Source organism: Peromyscus leucopus, chromosome 8a (genome assembly GCF_004664715.2).
Source record: "Peromyscus leucopus breed LL Stock chromosome 8a, UCI_PerLeu_2.1, whole genome shotgun sequence".
Taxonomy (NCBI): Eukaryota; Metazoa; Chordata; class Mammalia; order Rodentia; family Cricetidae; genus Peromyscus; species Peromyscus leucopus.
In genome coordinates this window covers 49,720,944-49,742,978 of record NC_051085.1, presented here as the reverse complement: position 1 = coordinate 49,742,978, position 22,035 = coordinate 49,720,944, and the positions used below count along the sequence as shown (strand labels likewise).

Genomic DNA, 22,035 nt, shown 5'->3' with positions numbered 1-22,035 from the left:
CACACACACACACACACACACACACACGCACGCACGCACGCACGCACGCACGCACGCACACACACACACATTTCAAGTGGCTCAGAGAGCTGTGTAGAAAATCCTAAATTAAGCCTATATCTTTGAGCTGGGCATTTGTGGCTGCCTTAAGGTTGGGAGCCAGCTTTAGCTCATCTTGCTGACCATGCGGATTCTTTCCTCTAGTTACAGAATTCGTTGGCCTGGGCTATCGCAGGACAGTGGGGATTTGTTACCAAGTGGCCTTTACCGTTGGGCTCCTGATACTGGCGGGCGTGGCCTATGCCCTCCCCCACTGGCGGTGGCTGCAGTTCGCTGTGACTCTGCCCAACTTCTGCTTCCTGCTCTATTTCTGGTAAGTCTGCTGGGAACAAAAAGAAGATGGATGCATATAAATCATCTCTTTTGTACAAGTCTTCCTTCACCATGAATGCCTGCTTGCAAATGACAAGGCTTCCGTCACTCTCTAGGCCTGTGCCACAGGAAGCCAATTCCATGTTGCTAAAATAAAAACTACACAGTCCCTCACTGAAAATCCAATGTCCTTTAGCTTGGGGTATAAGAATTTTGTGACCCATTTCTTTCATCTCATATTGTTTATTTGATGCTTTGCTCCCAGCAGCGAGGATCCAATTTGGATGGCAGACCCTTTAGAGAAGTCAACAGTATTGCCGTTTGTTAACCTTACTCCCTTACAAAAGCTCTAAGATGGGCAGGCAGAGGGCAAATGATTATAACACTACTTTCCCATAGGCGTGACCAAGGCAGACATTTCCAATCAATCATAGCAGCAATGACCACAAACAAGGCCAGCATGGCACTCCAGGTAGACCATACTGATAAATCAGAGTTACCCAGGCTAGTAAGATATATTCATCATCCCTACCCAGGGGAAACACATATAGACTAGCATGTCGGTAAGGAATCATTCCTAAGAATGAGGAATTTAGAAGGGCTCTCTCTAGGTTATGAGTTGAGCTTTGGACATATTCAAATCTGAGATGCCAAAAGGGGACCGTGGACAGACATCCAGGGCCAGAGAAAATTAAGGATCCAGAATTCAGGTAAATTGCATGCATAGGGAACAAAGATTGGTAAGAGCAAGTGAAAGGAGTTGGGAGATGAGAGAACCAGAACTCAAGGAATAACCAGTGTTGGAGGGATGGGTGTTTTCCACACAAGTGCAAAGACCTGAGTTCAGATCCCCAGCACCCATGTCAATGCCGGGTAGGCATAGCAGCACACCTGTGGTTTCAGAGCTTGGAAGGCAGAGCGGGGGTCCCTGGAGCACGATGGCTAGATGAACTAGACGTTTTGTCAAGTTCTGGGTTCTGGCATTCTGCCTCATTGAGCAAGGTGGAGAGCAATGGAGGGAGCCAGCCTCAGGCTTCCACCTACAGGTACATGTGCCCACATGTGCACACACATGTGCTCCCCACACACACATGCCCACACATGCACACACATGTGCACACACACACACACACACACATACATGTGCCCACACATATGCACACCCACATCTACACATGTGCAAAAAGAAAGAAGGAAATAAATCACCAGTCTTGGAGCAAACAGAGAAGCTGAAACAAAAAGAGCGAGCTGTACAGGAAGGGGGTTTTGGGTGTAGATGCAGGGATGGTGGCCACAGGCGGGTTCTGATCAATCTCCATCTCCATGAAACCTCCACAGTTACTTCCCAGGCTTGGAGGCCCCGTCAGTAAACCTGTGGCTGCATCTCTGTAGGTCAGGAAACACCAGGCTCTGTGGTAGCTTCCTGTCCCAGGCATTCCCACAGTCAGGCCCCAGGGATTGTCCAAATATCACATGACCACAGATAACCCCTAAGTGTGCTTCCAGCAAGCTGTAGAATGAGCCCAAAGCCCACACATCTCAGCTTGGGTTGGGCCAGTGTCTCCTCCCCTGGTGTTCCCAGGAAAGCCTGTACCACCCACTTATCCCACTTTCAAGCTGTCCAGGTTCCTACCTCCTCCCAAGTCCACACCTCTTTGCTCCCCTGCCCAAGCGCAGGCAATAGCAGCCCCTAGAACTTTTCATGGGCAGCTAGAAAAACAGTTCTACAGCGTCCCAGGGCTTGGCTGCTGCTGAGCAGACCACACTCTGGGTCTCGACCCCTCTACCCAAGGAGTCGCTATGGCCCTCTCCACATGGCCCTCCGATAGAAAGATCCAGCCCTGGTCTCACCAGGCCCTACCTTTCCCAGAGCAGAAAGCCACCAAGGCTTCCAGCCCTTAAGTCTTTAACCCAGCCCTTCTAACTTCCAGCATGGCTAGCTGCCCATCCTCCTCCATCCCACCTCCATTACCCGGATCACTGCTCTGAGCACTTCAAGACACGGGCCCCTGGGGACTACTGAGATGGGCTGCCTGAGCCTGCTAGGTCAGGACATAGGGCCCTTGCTTAGAGCAGCACCCTAGGATTTGTGGGGGTTCTTAAGCCTGCTAGGTCAAGTTCAAACGGTTCAGTTTCTGCATTCTGACCTCAGAAGCCTATGTCATTTTTCAGCATTAAATATATTTAAAAAAACATACAACATGGTATAATCAACGTGCAATATATTTTATTACTTATAATATATAGTTATATAATATTTCAACTGTGTATCACATGATATTTAATATATGTGTGTATATACCAGATATATCCTTGCTTCCTTCCATGATGATTTGCGGCTCCCGCTTCTGTCCTTTGACCGGAGTTCTCAGGCCCGCACAAGGTCGGGGGCCCGCCCAGAGGCCCACCCCTCCTCGTGGTGACACAAGCCACATGTTCAGCTGCACCCTGCTTAGCAGCTCACTCGCTGCTGTTGAGGTTAGGAGTCTCTGAGGAGGCCTCAAGGCATCCCGGACACAGGCTGGCTGCAAATCAGCACTTAAGGAAGGACAGAGCCTCGTGTGCTCTGCACAGCAGCCTTGGCATCCTAGGTCCATCCAACGGAACCTCCTCCCTGAGCAAGATGCACCCAGAAACTCAACTGTGTGTATTGGCAGTGGGGAGGCAGCAAGGTACCCCTCCCCTCCCCTTACACCCTAGGTGCATACCCGAATCTCCAAGATGGCTGATCTCCCAGAACAAGAATGCGAAGGCCATGAAGATAATTAAGCACATTGCTAAGAAAAACGGAAAACCAATGCCAGTGTCTTTTCAGGTGAGTTGAGGCCTCGGGTGTCAACTGGGGGATAGTGAGAAGGGAGGGTGTGGAAAACATGTCGTGTGCTAACCATCCCACCGGAGAGGCACGGGACCCACCCCTTTGCATTTTTGGCCACACTGTAGGAAAATACAATAGACTATTTTGTACACAAGATTTGTGTTCCCTGGAAGAATAAACAGACAGCAACCGTCAGACTCAAAAATAAACCAGATTTTTTAAAATAAGTCAGTGAGGAGCTGTTTCTATTAAGGTTTTGCTGGCATCTCCCGCATGCCCAGCTTCCCAGGTCAGAGTCTAGGTCCACAAGGCAGAGTTCCGAACACAAATCATTTCCTAGAATTGGAAGAATTGTGGATGCAGCCATCTGGTGTGTGCTTCAGATTTTGACCTTAGTAGGTCTCACCACTCTGAACTCAACCCTTTTCACCTGATGGGGCTGGGAAGGAGAAATGGACTGTGTTAGAAAAGTGTGTCAAGGGTTGAGATATAGCTCAGCTGGTAGAGTGCTTGCCTAGCATGCATGAAGCCCCGGGTTCAATTCCCAGAGTGCATGAAAGCTTTGGTGTGCGTGCACTGTAACTCCAGCACTTTGGAGGTGGTGGAGGCCAGAGGCTCAGCATTTGAGGTCATCCTTGGCTACATAGTGAGTTCAAGGCTAGCCTACGCAGAGACTCTGTTTCAAAAGAAAATAAATGAAAATTATGTCAAGATAAGAGTAAAAAAATTCTGAATGAGAATGTGGCATAGATTAACTGTAAGATTTTGACACTTACATGACTTTGAATTGAAGAGGCTTGGCGATTGTGTATGGGGGGTTGGGGGAGGTTAGACCTGAGGTTTGATGTCAGTAATCATCTTTGATCCCTCGTCTACTTTCCTTAATGAGGCAAGGTCACTCAATCAAACCTAGAGCTCACTGATAAGGCTAGTCTTGTTAGCCAACTTGCTCTGGCAATCACAGGCCAGCTGCCACACCCGGCCAGCATTTAGATGAGTTCTGGGGATCTGAGCTCAGTCCTCATGCTTGAACAATAAGTGCTTTCGCTGCCGCACCGTCTCTTCAGCCTCCCGGTACTTTGTTCCTCCTGAGCTCCAAGTGATGGTGGTGCTGGTCTCAGTGTCAAGGCTCAGACCTGAGCTTCCTTCCTATTGGTCCAGAGGAACCACTCAGGACCGCAGAGTTGGGTCTCTGTGGTCCCCCAGTGTACCTTACAAATCACATGCTGTGAGCAACCTAACTGCTCTATGTCCCAGAGTGCAACAGAGTGAAAAATAGACCCCAACTTCTAGGCTAAAGATTAAATAAGACAGTGTGCTCTATGGCCGACATAGAACTGAGTCCATGATGGATGCTCATTATTAAATACGGCTGCTGCTCTCCTTAGGACCCAGAGACCCCCTTCTAACAGAAAACACCCTTCTTGCTCTTAGAGGCTGAGAGCAGATGAGGATGCGGGCGAGAAGCTGAACCCTTCATTCCTGGACTTGGTCAGAACCCCTCAGATAAGGAAACATACTTTGATCTTGATGTACAACTGGTAAGACATTCCTTTGCTTTGCCTTAAAATCCTCTACATCCCTGCAACCACAGTCACCCACATTAAAGAGAAGAAGAAACACACCTCAAATTATCACCTCTCCCCAGATTAGCATCAACAGCAGATGCTGGTGTGCAACTCACGGAGAGCAGGTTTGCCTGATAACATTTTCTTCAGACACTTGTGAATCTTGGCTTGGAATCGGACAGAATTTCCAACCACTTACAAAGTGGTGCTCGACACGCTTCTGTTGTTTTGTGCTATGGATTTATGCGGCATGGCGTTCGTTGGACGGACGACTATAAAAGTATTTGTCGGTTCTGAAAAATATTGAAGATGCCCTTTGTCCTGCAACATCAAACACTCAATATTTAATTATTTACATGAAAATAAACATTGGGGCTGGAGAGATGGCTCAGTGGTTAAAAAGCACTCGTGGCTCTTGCAGGGGACCTGGGTTCGGTTCCCAGCACCACACTGTGGTTCACACCACCTGTAACTCCAGTTCCAAGAGTTTGGTCCTCACCTTCTGGCCTCCATGGGTACCAGGCATGCACATAGTGCGCCAAATGCAGGCTTTTAAAACACCCATACACACAAACTGAAAACAAGTAAATATTTTTAAAAATAAGCATGTTATATACATATCACTAATATACAAATTTGCTTTCATTTTAATAAATGGTAAAGTTACACAGAGACCAAAGAATTATTTTAAAATACATTTTTATGATTATCAGTAAATCGTGGCTTTGTATGCCAATTTTACATTCCCATATACCCAGAGTGTCATAAAAATTTCTTGGGTGAAAAGCAGTTGGGGGTGTAAAAACATTGCAGGAGCCATGGCTGTGGCCCAGCAACCAGTGGTTTTTTTGTTTGTTTGTTTGTTTGTTTGATTTAATATATAATCCAAAATGAGAAATATTAGTATAGATTATTAGACCCTGAGTGCAGAGCTCCACAGATGTACAGAGTCAGTGAGGAAAGCCTTCTTTCTCCCTCTTTGTCCCTGGAGGGGAAAATAAACAAACAGAAACACACACACACACACACACACACACACACACACACAGGGCTGTATGAAGAATTCAGCACTGACTTCACTGTGGTGGTATTGTGTTCCCCAAAATATTGTGCACGCTAATAAACTTATCTGCGGTCAGAGACAGAACAGCCACAATATTAAACATAGAGGATAGGCAGTGGTAGCACACTCATTTAATCCTAACATTCCAGAGGCAGAAATCCCTCTGGATCTCTGTGTGTTCAAGGCCACATTGGAAACAGCCATGCTTGGTGACACATGCCTTTAGTCTCAGGAAGTGAGCCTTTAATCCCAGGGAGTGATGGCAAAAACTGAAAGATACATAAGGCGTGAAGATCAGGAACTAGAAGCATTTGGCTGGTTAAGCTTTCAGGCTTCTAGCTGCAGTTCAGCTGAGACCCATTCAGATGAGGACTCAGAGGCTTCCAGTCTGAGGAAACAGGACCAGCTGAGGAATTGTCAAGGTGAGGTAGCTGTGGCTTGATCTGTTTCTTGGATCTTCCAGCATTCACCCCAATAACTGGCCTCAGGTTTGATTTAATTAATAAGACCTTTTAAGACTCATGCTACACTTCACAATGCAGGAACCAGGGCTTCTCAGGGCTGGCTGTGCACAGACACCCTTAGAGCCGTGCATGCCAGTGTGGGGGCCTCCATGCTGAGGAACCTCCCCCACAGTGAGCGCTGCCCTCACACTGCAGAAAGTCCTGCCCTCACTAGCAAAAGCCACATTCGTCACAGGACTGCGTGGCACGGGCAGTTTGACCTTTGGCCACACTCTCCTTTCCCTCTGAATGCTTAACCTTGCCCGTCAGTCTCAGATTTTCCATTATTTTAAGTTAACAAAATTAGAAACATTCTCAGAAGGCTCATTGCATCAGGCCAGGGGAGAAACTATTGAGAAGGGAGGCTACATACACTGGGTCTTTGGGTTCATGAAATCTGAATTAAGTAGTCAGGTCTTTACTTCCAAAATGCTTTAGAAGACCACAAAGAGACTGGGAGGAGGAGGCTCAGAGGGTAAGCCACCACGCAAGCATGAGGACCTGAGTTCGGATCCCCAGTGCCACATAAAAAGCCGGATCTGAAGGTGTGTACCTAGTGCTGGGAAGTTGAAGACAGAAGGATCTCTGGGGCTGGATGGACAGACAGCCTAGAAAACCAGGGTCTCCAGACTCAGTGAGAGGGTGTCTATCTCAAAATACGAAGTAGAGAGAAATGTATCGATTTCTGGCCTATACATTTGCCTTCACACACACAGGAATACTTACACACACACACACACACACACACACACACACACACACACACACTGCAAATAATAGATACATATAAGCAAAGAGGAAAGATCGACAGCCATGAACCACTGGCTATGATTCCACTAAATTACTCCATCATCAAGACTTCTCAGCTTCTCATTGGACCAGTGAATAGGATGCTCCCCAACTGTTTCCAGGTTTCTGCCTCTCATGTCCCACCAGCCACGGTAAAGCAGTGGGTATAAGGACAGTGGCACAGCTGGGATGGCTGAGAAAACGCCACAGGCAAAGGTTCCCCCACCACCACCAGTTCCTCATCTGCCCCTGGGCCTCTCCCGGCAGCAGTGTGAGCCGGCGCTCAGCCTGACCATGGCTCTCCTCTTTGCTCAGGTTCACGAGCTCTGTTCTCTACCAGGGCCTCATCATGCACATGGGCCTCGCGGGAGGCAACATCTACCTGGATTTCTTCTACTCTGCCCTGGTGGAATTCCCAGCCGCCTTCCTCATCATCCTGACCATAGACAGGGTTGGCCGTCGCTATCCCTGGGCTGCGTCAAATATGGTGGCAGGAGCGGCCTGTCTGGCTTCGGTTTTTATCCCTGATGGTAGGTTCAGAGAGCAGAGAGGTTTGAAGAACTCGGGCCTAGCACCAAAGCTTTGCTCTAGAACATTCTAGCACCTCCCTTGACCTCTGTCCAATCCTGCACTGTAAATGAGAAAGTTCCCATGCCATCAGTAATTACGTTATGTCTTCCTCACAAAATGTTTCTTTGGGAAAAGGGGCAAAAGCCCGTGAAACAATGCTTTTAGCCACCCGGAACTTCATTTGAGGCTGTTGTAGACCAGCAATCATTTACAATGTGCCCACGCTTCACTTTACTGGTTAACTGGGGCAACCTCTCTGGTAGTATCGGCATCCTCATACTACCATTAAGAGCTGAGGTATAAAGATACAAAACTCTTAGAGGCAGAACTGTGGAGACAATAGAAAGATCAGGACTGTCCAGGAGTGGAGGGGAAAGGTAGGGGCAGAGGACTTTCAGGGCAGGTAACACTCTGTGTGGCATAATGGCAGGGACATGCATTGTGCCTGTGTCCAGCCCACTTAGAGTAGCTCTTTGGGTCAGCGATGGATTCTGGGTGACCGTGATTTATCAGTGCAGACTCATCAGCTGCCGTAGATGTCATCTACCCTGAGAGGAACATTGAGGATGGGGGAGGCTGGATGCAGGCGGGCAGGGGAACTGTGGGAAATCTGTACTTTGTCCATTTTTCTAGGTACCTATGCTACACTTCTTAAGTTTACTTTAAGATTTTTATGTATATGTATATTTTATGTGTGTCTGTATGCACATAGATGCAGAAGAGGGTGTCTGGTCCCCTGGAGCTGGAGTTGCAGGCAGCTGTGAGAGGCCTGCTGTGGTGCAGGGAACCAACCCTGGGTCCTTTGTAAGAGCAGCAAGTGTTCTTAGCCAGCGAGCCATCTCTCCAGGGCCACATTTTAAAAAGAGAGAGAGAGAGAGTCTATTTGTGCTGGCTGGATGGCTCCATGGGTAAAACACACTTCCTGTGCTGGCATGGGGACCAGAATTCAGATCCTCAGAACCTATATACATGTCAGCGGGCTTGGTCTCATCTCAGCACTTAGGAGGCAAAGACGTAGGATCCCTAGAGTAAGCTGGCTAGCTAGACTATCTGAATGGGTCACCCCTGGGTTCAAGGGAACAATTCTGCCTTGTTATACGAAGCATAGGAAGACACAAGACCTCAACGTCTGATGCACATGCACATGCATGCACGCGCGCACACACAGAATGTTAGTACTGCCTCTACGGTTAGCACATCCAGATCGGCAGAGGTTGCTACATTTATCATCTCACATCTGTAGAGAACGATCCTTGCTTCCCTATCTCATTCTGCAATGTGGAGTTTGTCCTCACAAACCCTCTCTGGAGCAGTGTTTGAGGACAAGCGACCATATGCAGAGTGGATGACCGCTGGGTTTCCCCCCTCAGATCTACAGTGGCTGAAAATCACCATTGCATGCATGGGCAGAATGGGCATCACCATGGCCTATGAAATGGTCTGCCTGGTCAACGCTGAGCTGTACCCCACATACATCAGGTGAGTGGGGACACTCGGGTTTGGGCTGGGCAGCCTTACTTCTCAAAGCACAGCGGGGAACAGGGGGGTGTTCAAAGGCAGCAGCCAGCAGTTCACACTCAGTGTCTCGGAAGCCACAGGACACAGGAGCAAGACCACCATGTAGAGAGTGACCAGAGCAGATGAGTGGATCTGTGGAAAGCATAGACATGGCATGGGTAGTCCCATGATGGAGGGAAATGTGAACGCCACTCTCTCTCCAGCCTGAAGGCTTACAGCAAACAAAAACAACAGACCATGGGTGAGATTATGCACACATGTCATTTCTACCCATTGAAATGCACAGAATCGATGTTTGTTTTTTTTTCTGTTCTCGGACAGCTAATGGTTTGGAGAAAGCAATTATCTAGGAGAACAGTGAGAGGTAACTACTGCCCCATAAGAAGTTAAAGAATTAAATCAGTTTTCTGTGCTTTAGGAATCTCGGCGTCCTTGTCTGCTCGTCCATGTGTGACATTGGTGGCATCATCACACCTTTCCTGGTCTACCGGCTCACCGACATCTGGCTGGAGTTCCCACTGGTAGTGTTCGGTGAGGAATCTCCATAAGGTTTAATTACTAGTGATCGGCAGTATGACTAGTATTATTTTAATGCTTCCATGTCAGTCCTACCACTGAGCTAGGGGACTGGTACCTTAGGAGCATGAATTGAAGGTGGATGAAGCGGAAAGACATTTCCCTGAAGCACCCCAGCTCCCTCTCCAGTGATAGCCATCCCTCTCAGGTCTGGAAAAGAATGAACCCTTGCTGTCTCCATTCCCAAGGCACTCTTACTTCCCTGCTTCAAAGACAGTCTGTAAAATTTCAAAGTGCAGATAATACAGGATTCACAGCTAATAAAATGTGTCAGCAGGATGGAGCCCATATGTTGATTCTCACCCCGCCCCTACCTTTCCCCAGCAGAGTTCAGGATGAGGCATGGCGTGGGCCCCTCTGCTACTGCCAGGGGAGCTAGGAGCTAAGAGCGATTAATTACCCAGTTGCGTCCTAGCCTCCCCCACCCACATGCCCTTGCTAGTGGGTAGAGTATGCCAGCCTCTACCAACTGCTGATCACAAAATCTGAAAGGGTCCGAGGGACCCTGGGCACCCCCATCCAGTCACTGTGTGCTGCCCTTTGCCCAGCTGCAGACTGTCCGGCAGCTGCTTGCCTGTGTGTGCCTGCAGGGATAACTGGATTCAGACTCAGACTTACATTCCCCTGCTTGGGGTACCTGAAGTGCCCCAGGGTACCATTTCAGTCTGCTTTCAGATCCACTGAGGCGATTTTAGGCTTAATTAAAACCGCCCTTTTCCCAGGGCACAGCACCCTGACTTTTCCCCTGGACTCTGTGGCAGATGGACCCAATAGTGCTTTTTTGGAGCCGAATGTTGCCCCCTCCACTTGCCCCGGGTTGTTCCTTCCCTTGCCTTGTGCTCAAGGGATTTGTGAGGGGGGAGTTTTCCATGCTGGAAGACCTGCCAATGCAAGTTTCAAGCTGTTGCTATAACTTCCCATCAAAACAGACCCAGCAAATTCCTCCACATCCCATCATAGTATCAAGATGGCCAACACTGATAGCACACAGGCTTTTTACCCTGAGATAACCAGAGCTACCAGGCCCACTGACGGGAGGCACGTGCCCCAAATCTCTGACTCTCAAGCACAGGCTGAGGGGGCCTGTCCCAGAGCCTCCCTCCTCCTCAGGAAGTGCACAACTCTTCCTCCCCAGGTAGGAGTTAGAGATGCCTGATCCTTGGTAGGTGGTGGCTGGGGGGTCAGCAGGACATTTCTGGACAGCCAATAGGGGCTCCGTGTTTCTGCAACCACTGCTTAGCATGTCTAAGAAAAGTCTAGGCCCATATGAATTAGTGCAGTCCCTTGTCCTACCTCACCTTCCCCTGGAGGACACAGAGGACAGAGCTGTGTTTCCAAGATCATAGTAAACCTAGAGGCAGTCCCACATTTACCTCTGCTAGGGTTTTGTCATCTTTTGCCCATCTGTAACCTGGTGGCAAGAAGGTAACTAAGATTCTAACATCTTTCCTCTCTCACCCTCTCCCTCTTTCTTGCTTGCTCTCTCTCTCTCTCTCTCTCTCTCTCTCTCTCTCTCTCTCTCTCCTTTTTCTTCTTCATCTAAGAAGCCTAAAAATACTGGCGAAGAGCCAGCCCACTGGAGGGCTCAGTGGCACAGCATTTGCTTGGCATGGGCAAAGCCCTGGTTCCATCCACAACAGCAGGACAAAACAGATAAAGATCACAGGGAAGCGGGTAATGCCGTCCTGGCTAGCGAGGCTGATCCTTGCGTGGATAAAATGATAATCTGTGATCTGCTATTCACTAGACTACACCCTCTTTAAAGACTTGGAGCTAGAGTGGTGTGTGGGGTATTCCTATGACCCCAGCACTTGGGGAAGCAGATGCAGAAGGATCTGGGCCACTGGTCTAGTTTCATTTCTGTTGCCAGGACAAAATACACTGAAAAAAGTAGCATTGGGAAGAAAGGGGCTGATGCTAGCTTAGAATTCTAGGTCACAGTGCGGGGGAGTCAAGGTAGTAACTCCGAGCATCTTGTCACACATCCACAGGCAGTCAGGAGCAGAGACAAAGTGATGCTTGCTTATGCTCACATGAGTTTTCCAACTCTTATACAACTGAGAACCCCCTGCTTAGGGAATGGTACCACCAACAGTGGGCTGGTCTTCCCACATCAATTAAGACAATCCCCCATAGACACACCACAGGCCAACCCAGTGTAGACAAACCCTCACTGAGCATCTCTTCCCTGATTCTAGGCCATGTCAGGATGACAGTTAAAGCTACCTGTCACATCTAGGTAGAGAAACGCCCGTAAAGGGAGGGGACTCACCTTCAGCTGAAGTAGCTGAGTCTGGCTGGCATTTGTTACTCATTACAGCATGGATCACGCTAGAGGTCTGAGAGATTCAGAGAAGTTACTTATTCTCATTCACATCGACAGTTCATACCATGGTTATGTGAGGTAGATGGTGTCACTTGGCAAAGGACAGAAAGTCAGAGCACTCTCAGGACTTGCCCAGGTCCTCAGACCAGCCAGAAGTCAGAGCTGGACCCAGATGCCCAGCACTGGGCTTTTGCTTGAGCTCAACGCCCATGGTCCCATTTCTGCTGTATCTAAAGAGAAATAGCATCCAGCATGCATTTCTCTGAAACCCCAAACTAGTGAAGAACTGGCACCCCATTTCCTGTACTCTGTCACAGAAAAAAATCAAAATACATATTGGAGTTATATACCTCCAATATGAATTTAAAGAAAACAAAAATATTAATATGACTGTCATTAAAAATTATAACTAGAGACTGAAACAAAAACAAAAACAGGCGAGTGGCCATGTGCAGCCAAACGTGCTACCCCTGAGTTGGGCCCACATTAGTTTCTGTGCTGGGGACTGAACCGGGGGCCTTGTACATGCTAAGCAAGCTCTCTACCACTTAGCTACACCCAGAGGGGTTGAGACTGTTCTAGATTCCTTTATGTTGCTGTGATAAAACTCTCTTACCAAAAGCAATGTAGGGGAGGAGAGGGTTTCCACTTCCAGGTCACAGTCCGTCACAGTCCACCACTGAGGGAAGTCAGGGCAGGAACTCTGCTTCCGGGCTCATTCTCCGGCTTCCTTGATACCTTAGCCCAGGTCCACCTGCTTAGGAATGGTACCGTCCACAGCAGACTGGGCCCTCCTCCATCAATCATCAATCAAGAAAATCTCTCACAGATGTAGCCACAGGCCAATCTGATGTGGGTAATTACTCAAATGAGGTCCCGTCTTCTTCTTTTTTTTTTTTTCTGGAGCTGAGGACCGAACCCAGGGCCTTGCGCTTCCCAGGCAAGCACTCTACCACGGAGCTAAATCCCCAACCCCAGAGGTCCTGTCTTCTAACCAAGGGACTCAATGAGCGTTCAGTGGTTAGGCGTACTGGCTGCTCTTGCAAAGGACCTAGATTTAGTTCCCAGCAGCCAGATAGCTACTAACATCTGCCAGAGAATCCAATGCTCTCTTCTGGGCTCAGCAGCACTGTACCATGTGGTACACAGACATATATGCAGGCAAAATACCCATACACATAAAATAAAATGTTTAATTTTTTAATTAGCGCAGACACAGCCTCGTTAGGTAGGTCATACTGCCCTTGCATTCACAATCTTTCTACCTTAGTCTCCTAGATGCTACAATTACCGGGGAGAACCACTATATTCTCGGCTCTAAACATCTGAACTTGAACTAAACTTGAACTCACAGCATTTAGCTTAGTAGAAAGCACCCTAACTGGGCCATCTTGCCAATCCTGATGCAATTACTCTTGTTAGCTAGCAATGGTCCGAGTTTCTGACCTGTTCCCAATGCTGAGCGCTTTCTGTTGGCAGAGTTGCGTTCTTCTTCATATGGTTAAGTTTTTTCAGAGTTATTTTCTAACTCTGAATTTTCTCAACACTGCGGCGATGTCCTGTGGCCTGGAATAAACCTTGACTCAAAATGTTAAGTATTTCATTTCCCTAAAAGGAATTGTAACCCAATGGCATTTGGCATTAGGTACATTACTTATGATGGGAAACAGGGTGTTGAAAGTTGGCAAAGGAGTCTATAAATAAGAATGGGAAAACATACCCCCCAGCCCCCGAAAGAGAGAGGGAAACAAGAGAAACCCCAATTACAGAGACTACCTTTCTGGTTCTTGATGCAATCCACATCTGTGTCCCAGCTGTAGTTGGCCTTGTTGCTGGGGGACTTGTGCTGTTGCTACCTGAGACCAAAGGGAAGGCTCTGCCTGAGACCATCGAGGACGCCGAGAACATGCAGAGGTAGGCATTTGGGCTTCCTGAATGAACTCCTCCATAGACGGTTAGACAAGTCTATAGTCAACTGGGGAGAAAGATTAGGTTGAACCCAGATCTCATATCATGTGATCAAGGCAAGCTACATCAAAGCATTAAAAGTCAAAAAGAGACAAGAAGTAGTGAAAACACCATAGGAAGATTGGCTATAGTTCACACCTTTATAATAGGTAAGGTCTGTCTAAACGTGATGGAAGAAAGGGAGGGAAAGAAGGAAGGGAGGGAGGGAAGGAGGAAGGGAGGGGAAAGAGGGAGGGAGGAAGGAAGAAAGGAAGGAAGGAAGGAAGAGAGGAAGGAAGGAAGGAAGGAAGGAAGGAAGGAAGGAAGGAAGGAGAGAGAGAGAAAGGAGGGAGGGAAGGAAGGGAGGGAGGGAGGGAGGGAGGGGAAGGAGGGAGGAAGGAAGGAAGGGAGGGAGGGAGGGAGAGAGGGAGGGAGGGAGGGGAAGGAGGGAGGAAGGAAGGGAGGGAGGGAGGGGAAGGAGGAGGGAGGGAGGAAGGAAGGAAGGAAGGAAGGAAGGAAGGAAGGGAGGAGGAGGGAGGGAGGGAGGGAGGAGGAAGGAAGGAGGGAGGAAGAAAGGAGAAAGAAAAGAAAAGAAAAGAAAAAAGGAAAGAAAAGTCTAGGGCCTATAGGAGAAAGATTAGTCTGTCTGCATTCACGAATTTGAACTTGAGTTGAAACACTGCCATCACTGGTAGACCTGGACAAAGTGTTTCGTACTATACAAAGGGCTGGCTTTCTGAACATAAATTGAGAGCTCTAACAATGCTACAAGAACAGCTGCCCAAAAGCAGGAGACGGGAAGGGGCTGGGGCAGCTGACTCAGCAGAAAGGTAAGTCCCACCACCTCCTTTACAACTGGAACAATGTGGACCACACGGCACAGGCACTCCTCTGGGTCATCAGAGATCCAGCTGCCTGGAACACACTGTACTGGGGAAGAATATGCAGGGCCCACGTGACTACGAACCATGCACTGAAACCTCCATGAAAGCCCAACCATAGAAACAGGGTGATACCTGTCTGATCTTACTCAGTCACCACCTCTTGAAATTTACCTGTGAAATGTGTGGCTAGGACTAATTGTTAAAGCATCTAATTTAAAGGATTAGAAGCAACCTAAATACCCTTCAGTTGGGAATCCAGTTGAATAAATTATTACATGCCATATGATAAATAAGCACTATATAGCCACTTTTAAAAAAAATGAGCCAGCTTTATATCCACTAATAAGAAAAGTTCTCAAAAAATGCATTGTTCTTGGGGGAAAAAACAAAACATGGGAAAGTATTAATTCTATCATTTGGTTAAAGACAACATAAATACATAGACATACAAATATAAAATAGTAGTAAAAATAAAATGACAAGATTATAGAAATATTCGAGGAGTCTCCCTTTTCTGCATTTTTAATTCCATCCTTTCAATAACGCATGATTCCTCAGTTTCCATTAGAGTTTGGATATATTAAATGGAAAATTCCAGAAAGAAGAAATTCTTATCTATAAATGGTTTTATGTTGCACACTTCTCTGAGTGACATGACAAGATCTTGCATGTGTGTTCCTATTACACTCATGACAAGAATCTTCCCTTTGCCTGGTGTATCCACATTGTATATGCTACCCACCCAGGAGGCCAAGAGCAGACATCTCAGTTACCTGTTGGACTGCCAAGGCATCACTGTACTTGTGTTCACACATCCTTTTCTCACTTGATCGTGACCCAGAGTACAAGAGCAGTGATAACTGACAGCTCAGACATGCCGAAGAGAAACTTTATGCAAAGGGCTTTCTTTGGACAGAAAGGCAAAAGCTGTCAACTTGATAAAGACAGAGAAAACTCTATCGGTTCCATGTGTGACACACCTGGTACTAAGACAGCATGCGGCTGAAGCCCAGGGGTGGAGGCTTTTCCTGGAACTGCTGTTGAGAACACAGGCCTCAACTGAGCGGGATGTCATGTGTCAGCAGCCATCGGACACCGAGTTCTTTTCCTGGCCACACGATCTTTTCTTTTCTTTTTTTCTTCCTTCATTTCTCCCTTCCTTCCTTCCTTTCTTTCTTTATTATTTATTTACCTATTTATTTATTTATTTATTTTTCTATTATCAGCTTGATACAGTATAGATTCTGATCCTAATAGTGGAATGTTTCATTGAGGCTTGTCGAGTAATTGAGTAAAACCAAAACTTATTCTAAGCCACAGTCGTCCTAGGGTCCCCCCTTCTATGTAGCCTCCTTGGTTCTGTGGGTTGTAGTCTGATTGTTCTTTGCTTTATATCTAGTATCCACTTATCAATGAGTACGTACCATGTTTGTCCATCTGAGTCTGGGTTACCTCACTCAGGATGATTTTTTCTAGTTCCATCCATTTGCCTGCAAATTTCATGTGTCATGTTTTTCTCTGCTGAGTAGTACTCCATTGTGTATATGTACCACATTTTCTTAATCTGTTCTTCAGTTGACGGGCATCTGGGTTGTTTCCAGGTGCTGGCTATGACAAAGAGTGCTGCTCTGAACGTAATTGAGCATGTATCTTTGTGGTATGACTGAGCACGATCTTTTCTAAAGTGACAATGACACAAAAGCCAAACTCCCATGATTTGTAAAAAAAGACAGATGTGGGAACCCAGAACAGGCGTTTCATCTTGTTGGCAGTTTGTGGAGCTGAATGGTGGCTCTGCTGCTGTCACTGTCACTGTCGTCACTGTTGTTACTGTCACTGTCACTGTCACTGTTGTTACTGTCACTGTCACTGTTGTTACTGTCACTGTCGCTGTTGGTGTTGTTACTGTCACTGTTGGTGTTGTTACTGTCACTGTCACTGTTGGTGTTGTTACTGTCACTGTTGGTGTTGTTACTGTCACTGTTGCTGTTGTCACTGTCACTGTTGCTGTTGCTGTTGTTACTGTCACTGTCACTGTTGCTGTTGTTACTGTCACTGTCACTGTTGGTGTTGCTGCTGTCAATGTTACTATTGCTGCTGTCAGTGTTGCTGTTGTTGCTGTCACTGTTATTTTTACCACTGTCGCTATAACTGTTTTTGCTGCTGCTGTCACTTTTACAGCTGTCACTGTCACTGTTGCTGTTTCTGCTGTCACTGTTGTTGTTGCTGCTGCTGCTGTCACACATACTGTTGTTGCTACTACTGTCATTATTGATGTTGATGTTGTTACTGTTGCTGCTGTCACTGTTGCTCTTACTGTTTTTGCTACTGTTGCTGTTGCTGCTGTTACTGTTCTTGCTGCAGTCACTGTTGCTGCTGTTACTGTTGCTGCAGTCACTGTTGCTGCTGTCACTGTTCTTGCTGCAGTCACTGTTGCTGCTGTTACTGTTCTTGCTGCTGTCACTGTTGCTGCTGTCACTGTTGCTGCTCTTACTGTTGCTGCTGCTGTCACTGTTGCTGCTGTCACTGTTCTTGTTGCTGCTGTTACTGTTCTTGTTGCTGCTGTCACTGTTGCTGCTGTTACTGTTCTTGCTGCAGTCACTGTTGCTGCTGTCACTGTTCTTGCTGCTGTCACTATTGCTGCTGTTACTGTTCTTGCTGTTGTTACTGTTGCTGCCGTTACTGTTCTTGTTGCTGCTGTTACTGTTCTTGTTGCTGCTGTTACTGTTCTTGTTGCTGCTGTCACTGTTGCTGCTGCTACTGTTCTTGGTGCTGATGTTACTGTAGCTGTTGTTACTGTTGCTGCTGTCACTGTTCTTGTTGCTGTCACTGTTTCTGCTGTTACTGTTCTTGCTGCTGTCACTGTTCTTGCTGCAGTCACTGTTGCTGCTGTCACTGTTGCTGCTGTCACTGTTGCTGCTGTCACTGTTGCTGCTGTTACTGTTCTTGCTGCAGTCACTGTTGCTGCTGTCACTGTTGCTGCTGTTGTTACTGTTGCTGCATTCACTGTTGCTGCTGTTACTGTTCTTGTTGCCGCTATTTCTGTTGCTGTTGCTACTGTTACTGTTGTTACTGTTCTTTTTGCTGTCACTGTTGCTGCTGTTGCTGTTCTTGCTGCTGTCACTGTTGCTGCTGCTACTGTTATTGTTGCCACTGTTATTGTTGCTGCTGTTACTGTTCTTGTTGCTGTCACTGTTGCTGTTGTTACTGTTGCTGCTCTCACTGTTGCTGCTGTTGCTGTTCTTGTTGCTACTGTCACTGTTGCTGCTGTTACTGTTTTTGCTGCTGCTGTCACTGTTGCTGTTGTCACTGTTGCTGCTGTCACCGTTGCTGCTGTTACTGTTCTTGCTGCTGCTGTCACTGTTGCTGCTGTTACTGTTCTTGCTGCTGCAGTCACTGTTGCTGCTGTTACTGTTCTTGCTGTTGTTGTTACTGTTGCTGTTACTGTTCTTTTTGCTACTGTTACTGTTCTTGCTGCTGCAGTCACTGTTACTGCTGTCTCTGTTGCTGCTGTTACTGTTCTTGTTGCCGCTGTTACTGTTGCTGTTGTTGTCACTGTTGCTGCTGTTACTGTTCTTGTTGCTGTTGTTGTCACTGTTGCTGCTGTTACTGTTCTTGTTGCTGTTGTTGTCACTGTTGCTGCTGTTACTGTTCTTGTTGCTACTGTTACTGTTCTTGCTGCTGCAGTCACTATTACTGCTGTCTCTGTTGCTGCTGTCACTGCTGCTGCTGTTACTGTTCTTGCTGCTGTTGTCACTGTTGCTGCTGCTACTGTTCTTGTTGCCACTGTTACTGTTGCTGTTGTTACTGTTGCTGCTGTTACTGTTCTTGCTGCTGCTGTCACTGTTGCTGCTGTTATTCTTCTTGTTGCTGTCACTGTTCCTGCTGTTACTGTTCTTGCTGCTATTGTTACTGTTGTTGCTGTTACTGTTCTTGCTGCTGTTGTTATTGCTGTTACTGTTATTGATCCTGCTGTTTTGGTTGTTGTTGCTGCTATTACTGTTGTTGTTGCAGTTACTGTTGTAATTATTGCTGCTGTTCCTGTTGCAGTTTCTGTTGACAATAATATGTTTGCTGCTATTATTTTCCCCTTTGTTGTTCCGGCTGCTCTCCATGCTGCTGCTATTGTTGCTGCTGCTGCTGTCACTCATGTGGATGCTGCTTCTACTGCTGCTGAAGCTGCTGTGACATGTGCAGTGGCTATTGTCTATAAGGTTGTTCTCGCTGTCCCCGCTGTTATTGCTGCTGGGCCTGTGGTCTTTAGTAGTGCTGCTGTTGCCGTCCCTGCCTTTGCTGTGGTCATTCCGGCTGTCACTGTGACTGCTGTTGTTATCGATGCTGCTCCTCGTCCTGTTCATGCCACCGTCAGTTCTGTTGCTGTTATTGCTACTGCTGCTACCATTGTCAGGGCTGAGATTGTTGCCGTTGCTTCGGCTGTTGGCACTGCCACTGGTGTTACTGTTGGTGGTGCTGGTGTTGTCATGGTTGTTATCATTGCCGTTATCGCTGCTGCTGCTGCTGCTGCAGCTGCTGCTGCTGCTACTGCAGCCATCACTTCTGTGATCTTGGCCGCTCCTCCTGCTGTCGTTTCCACTATTGCCGCTGCTGCTGTCGTCTTCGGTGGTGGCACTTCTCTCAGTGTAGTTGTTGATGTCGCTGCTGTGGTGGTTACTGCTGTTATTGCTGCTACTGTTGTTGTCTATGCTGGGGCTGACACTGCTGCTCTCGGTGCTGTTCTTAATGCCACTGTTGACATTGGTACGTCTCTCAATGGTGTTGTCATTACTACTGTCGATGCTGGTACTGCTGTTGACACTGTTGCTGCTGCTGCCGCCGCCGCCGCCGCTGCTGTTCATGCTCCCACCACCATTGCTACTGCTGTCCCTGATGCTCTGTGGTTGGGCCTGGAGACTCTGGGAACTCGGTATATTTGCTTGTCCCCCCACCTGGAGTCTGGGAGGCCTGCGGTGGCGCTGCTGGGTGATCTGATGAGATTCTGTTATCCACATCTCAGATGGGACTGGTCTAGAAACTGAGACCATGTGGGGCAACAGTGGGGGAAGTTGGGGAACTGGGGCAGCCCACATCGGATTCAGTACGAACAGGACCATGTGCAAAGGACAGGGCTGGGAGCAGCAGAGGAAGGAGAGTAGCCCTGCTCCGAGGACCCCCAGCAGCATCCACAGATCCATAGAGAAGACAGTAAGAAAACTCACCAACTGAGCAATGTTCTAGTCACGGTCTTCGCTCATCGAATAGTGCAAACAAACCTGGGGAAAATAATTTCTTAAATTCTGTGTGAGAACCAATCAAGGTCTCTGGATTTTTGCAATCACTATTTTTAGCAGGTGTAGAGTTATATTTAGCCTTCATCTAGATTCTCTGTTATGGAGGAAGGTGAAACACCAGGAGGGGGATGGAGGAACACCCTCTCCCTTGAGTTAGTTACCTGTTTTCTTCGTGAAAACCGTCACTCAGAAGACAGCACAAGTATGATCTTGGACAAGTCCAACACTTGACTCTTGTTTCGTTTATTTATTGCCCACTTGATGCTTCTGTTCAGCTCCTCATAACTTCTTTCCCACTGGTCTAATTTGATTTCCTATTGCAGGCCAAGAAAAAAGAAAGAGAAGAGAATTTACCTCCAAGGCAAGAAAGCAGGTCTTCAGCTAAGCTAAGGAGAAAGAGTGTGGTCAGTGCTGGACCAGAGGCAGAGCTCTTCCCACACTACAAACCCACACCACCCAACTACACTTACCCTTGGACTTCACCAGCGGGGAGCCGTAGCCCTCACAGTTCATTGCGCTCATGTGTCAGACTCTCCTACCAGCCAGGGTCCTCCACCTCACCCTCTCTCAGTAGTCCCAGGAGAATGGCCATTGCTTTACTGAATTTCTTTTTTCACCTTTACATTTCTTTATTTGGTTTCTTTCTCCATATGACATCAAACCAAAATACCCAAGGGAGCTGTGGGTGAGGACAAGCAAATATTAAAAAAAAGATCTGAAAAACAATAAACATGAGAGAAGAAATTTTATTTTTTTAAGAAATAAAAAAACTCAAGGCAATACCACAGAATGTACATCAGGAACTTGGAACAGGGCCTGTCAGGATCATAAATGTGATGAAATTTCAAAATATGTTGTTTACTATGCAGATCACACTTCAAAAAACGCCCAAACAAAAGAATGAGATGCTAAGTTGAGCAATCACCGAGCCTGCCCGTGTTTACAGTAGATGACCACAGATACATTCTTTCTGTAAAAGAGCTGATAGAGAATGCAGTAAGGAGCATTCCTGGCATTACTGAATCAGCCGTGACAATATTTTTCAGTTTGGTAAAACTTTCCTCAAGATTAATGGGCCTTAAAAATGGCATTAGTTCAGCTGAGCATGGTGACGCACACCTTTAACCCTAACACTTGGGAGGCAGAGGCAGGAGGATCTCTGTGAGTTCGAGGCCAGCCTGGTTTACAGAGTGAGATCCAGGACAGCCAGGGCTACACAGAGAAAACAAAAACAAAAGCAAAAATCAAAAACAAAAATTCAGCATTAGCATCTTACAAAAGTCATATGGTAAATACATTTTTAAAAGACAAATACCAGGCCTGTTGAGATGGCTCAGTCAGTAGAGATGCCTGACTTGCAAGCCTGGAGACCTGGGTTCAATCCCCAGGCTAGGGAAGCGGGGAGGGCTGAGCTCTTGATACCTCGGTGCTGGGGAGGGGGAGACAGGCAGGTCCTTGGGGCTCACTAGCCAAGCAGGCCAGCTCACTTGATACATTTCAAGTCAGTAAGAGATATAAATCATTTTTAAAACATTTAATTATGAAAATGATAACATAGAAATGGCCAGTTATGCCAGGTGGTGGTGGCACACACTTTACTCCCAGCACTTGGGAGGCTGAGACAGGTGAATCTCTGTGAGTTCAAGGCCAGTCTGGTCTATAGAGTGAGTTCAAGGACAGTTACAAAAGTGTGCATCTTCAGTGTTAATGATGGAAATGCAAATTAAAACTGAAATGACATTTTGACCCCAAATTAGTAAAATAAAGTTATTAATCCTGAGTATAGACAATCTACTTCATACATTTCTTGCAA

The 22,035-nt window shown here is 47.1% G+C and overlaps 1 protein-coding gene across 2 annotated transcripts in view; it reads left to right on the top strand.

Moving 5' to 3' along the window:
- Slc22a2 (solute carrier family 22 member 2) overlaps positions 1 to 20,952 on the top strand; it is a 37,684-nt gene extending 16,732 nt beyond the window's left edge. Inside the window, exons 4-12 of one of the 2 annotated variants that reach the window (XM_028866664.2) lie at positions 205 to 373; positions 3,073 to 3,187; positions 4,625 to 4,731; positions 7,429 to 7,643; positions 9,054 to 9,162; positions 9,620 to 9,732; positions 13,918 to 14,017; positions 15,684 to 15,690; positions 20,552 to 20,952. In XM_028866664.2, the coding sequence (XP_028722497.1) occupies positions 205 to 373; positions 3,073 to 3,187; positions 4,625 to 4,731; positions 7,429 to 7,643; positions 9,054 to 9,162; positions 9,620 to 9,732; positions 13,918 to 14,017; positions 15,684 to 15,690; positions 20,552 to 20,911 (1,295 nt within the window). In that variant the 3' untranslated portion in view covers positions 20,912 to 20,952. Of the gene's footprint in view, positions 1 to 204; positions 374 to 3,072; positions 3,188 to 4,624; positions 4,732 to 7,428; positions 7,644 to 9,053; positions 9,163 to 9,619; positions 9,733 to 13,917; positions 14,018 to 15,683; positions 15,691 to 20,545 lie in introns of both variants that reach the window. The other variant, XM_028866662.2, reaches the window with a different exon arrangement.
- Positions 20,953 to 22,035: the final 1,083 nt, after the last annotated feature.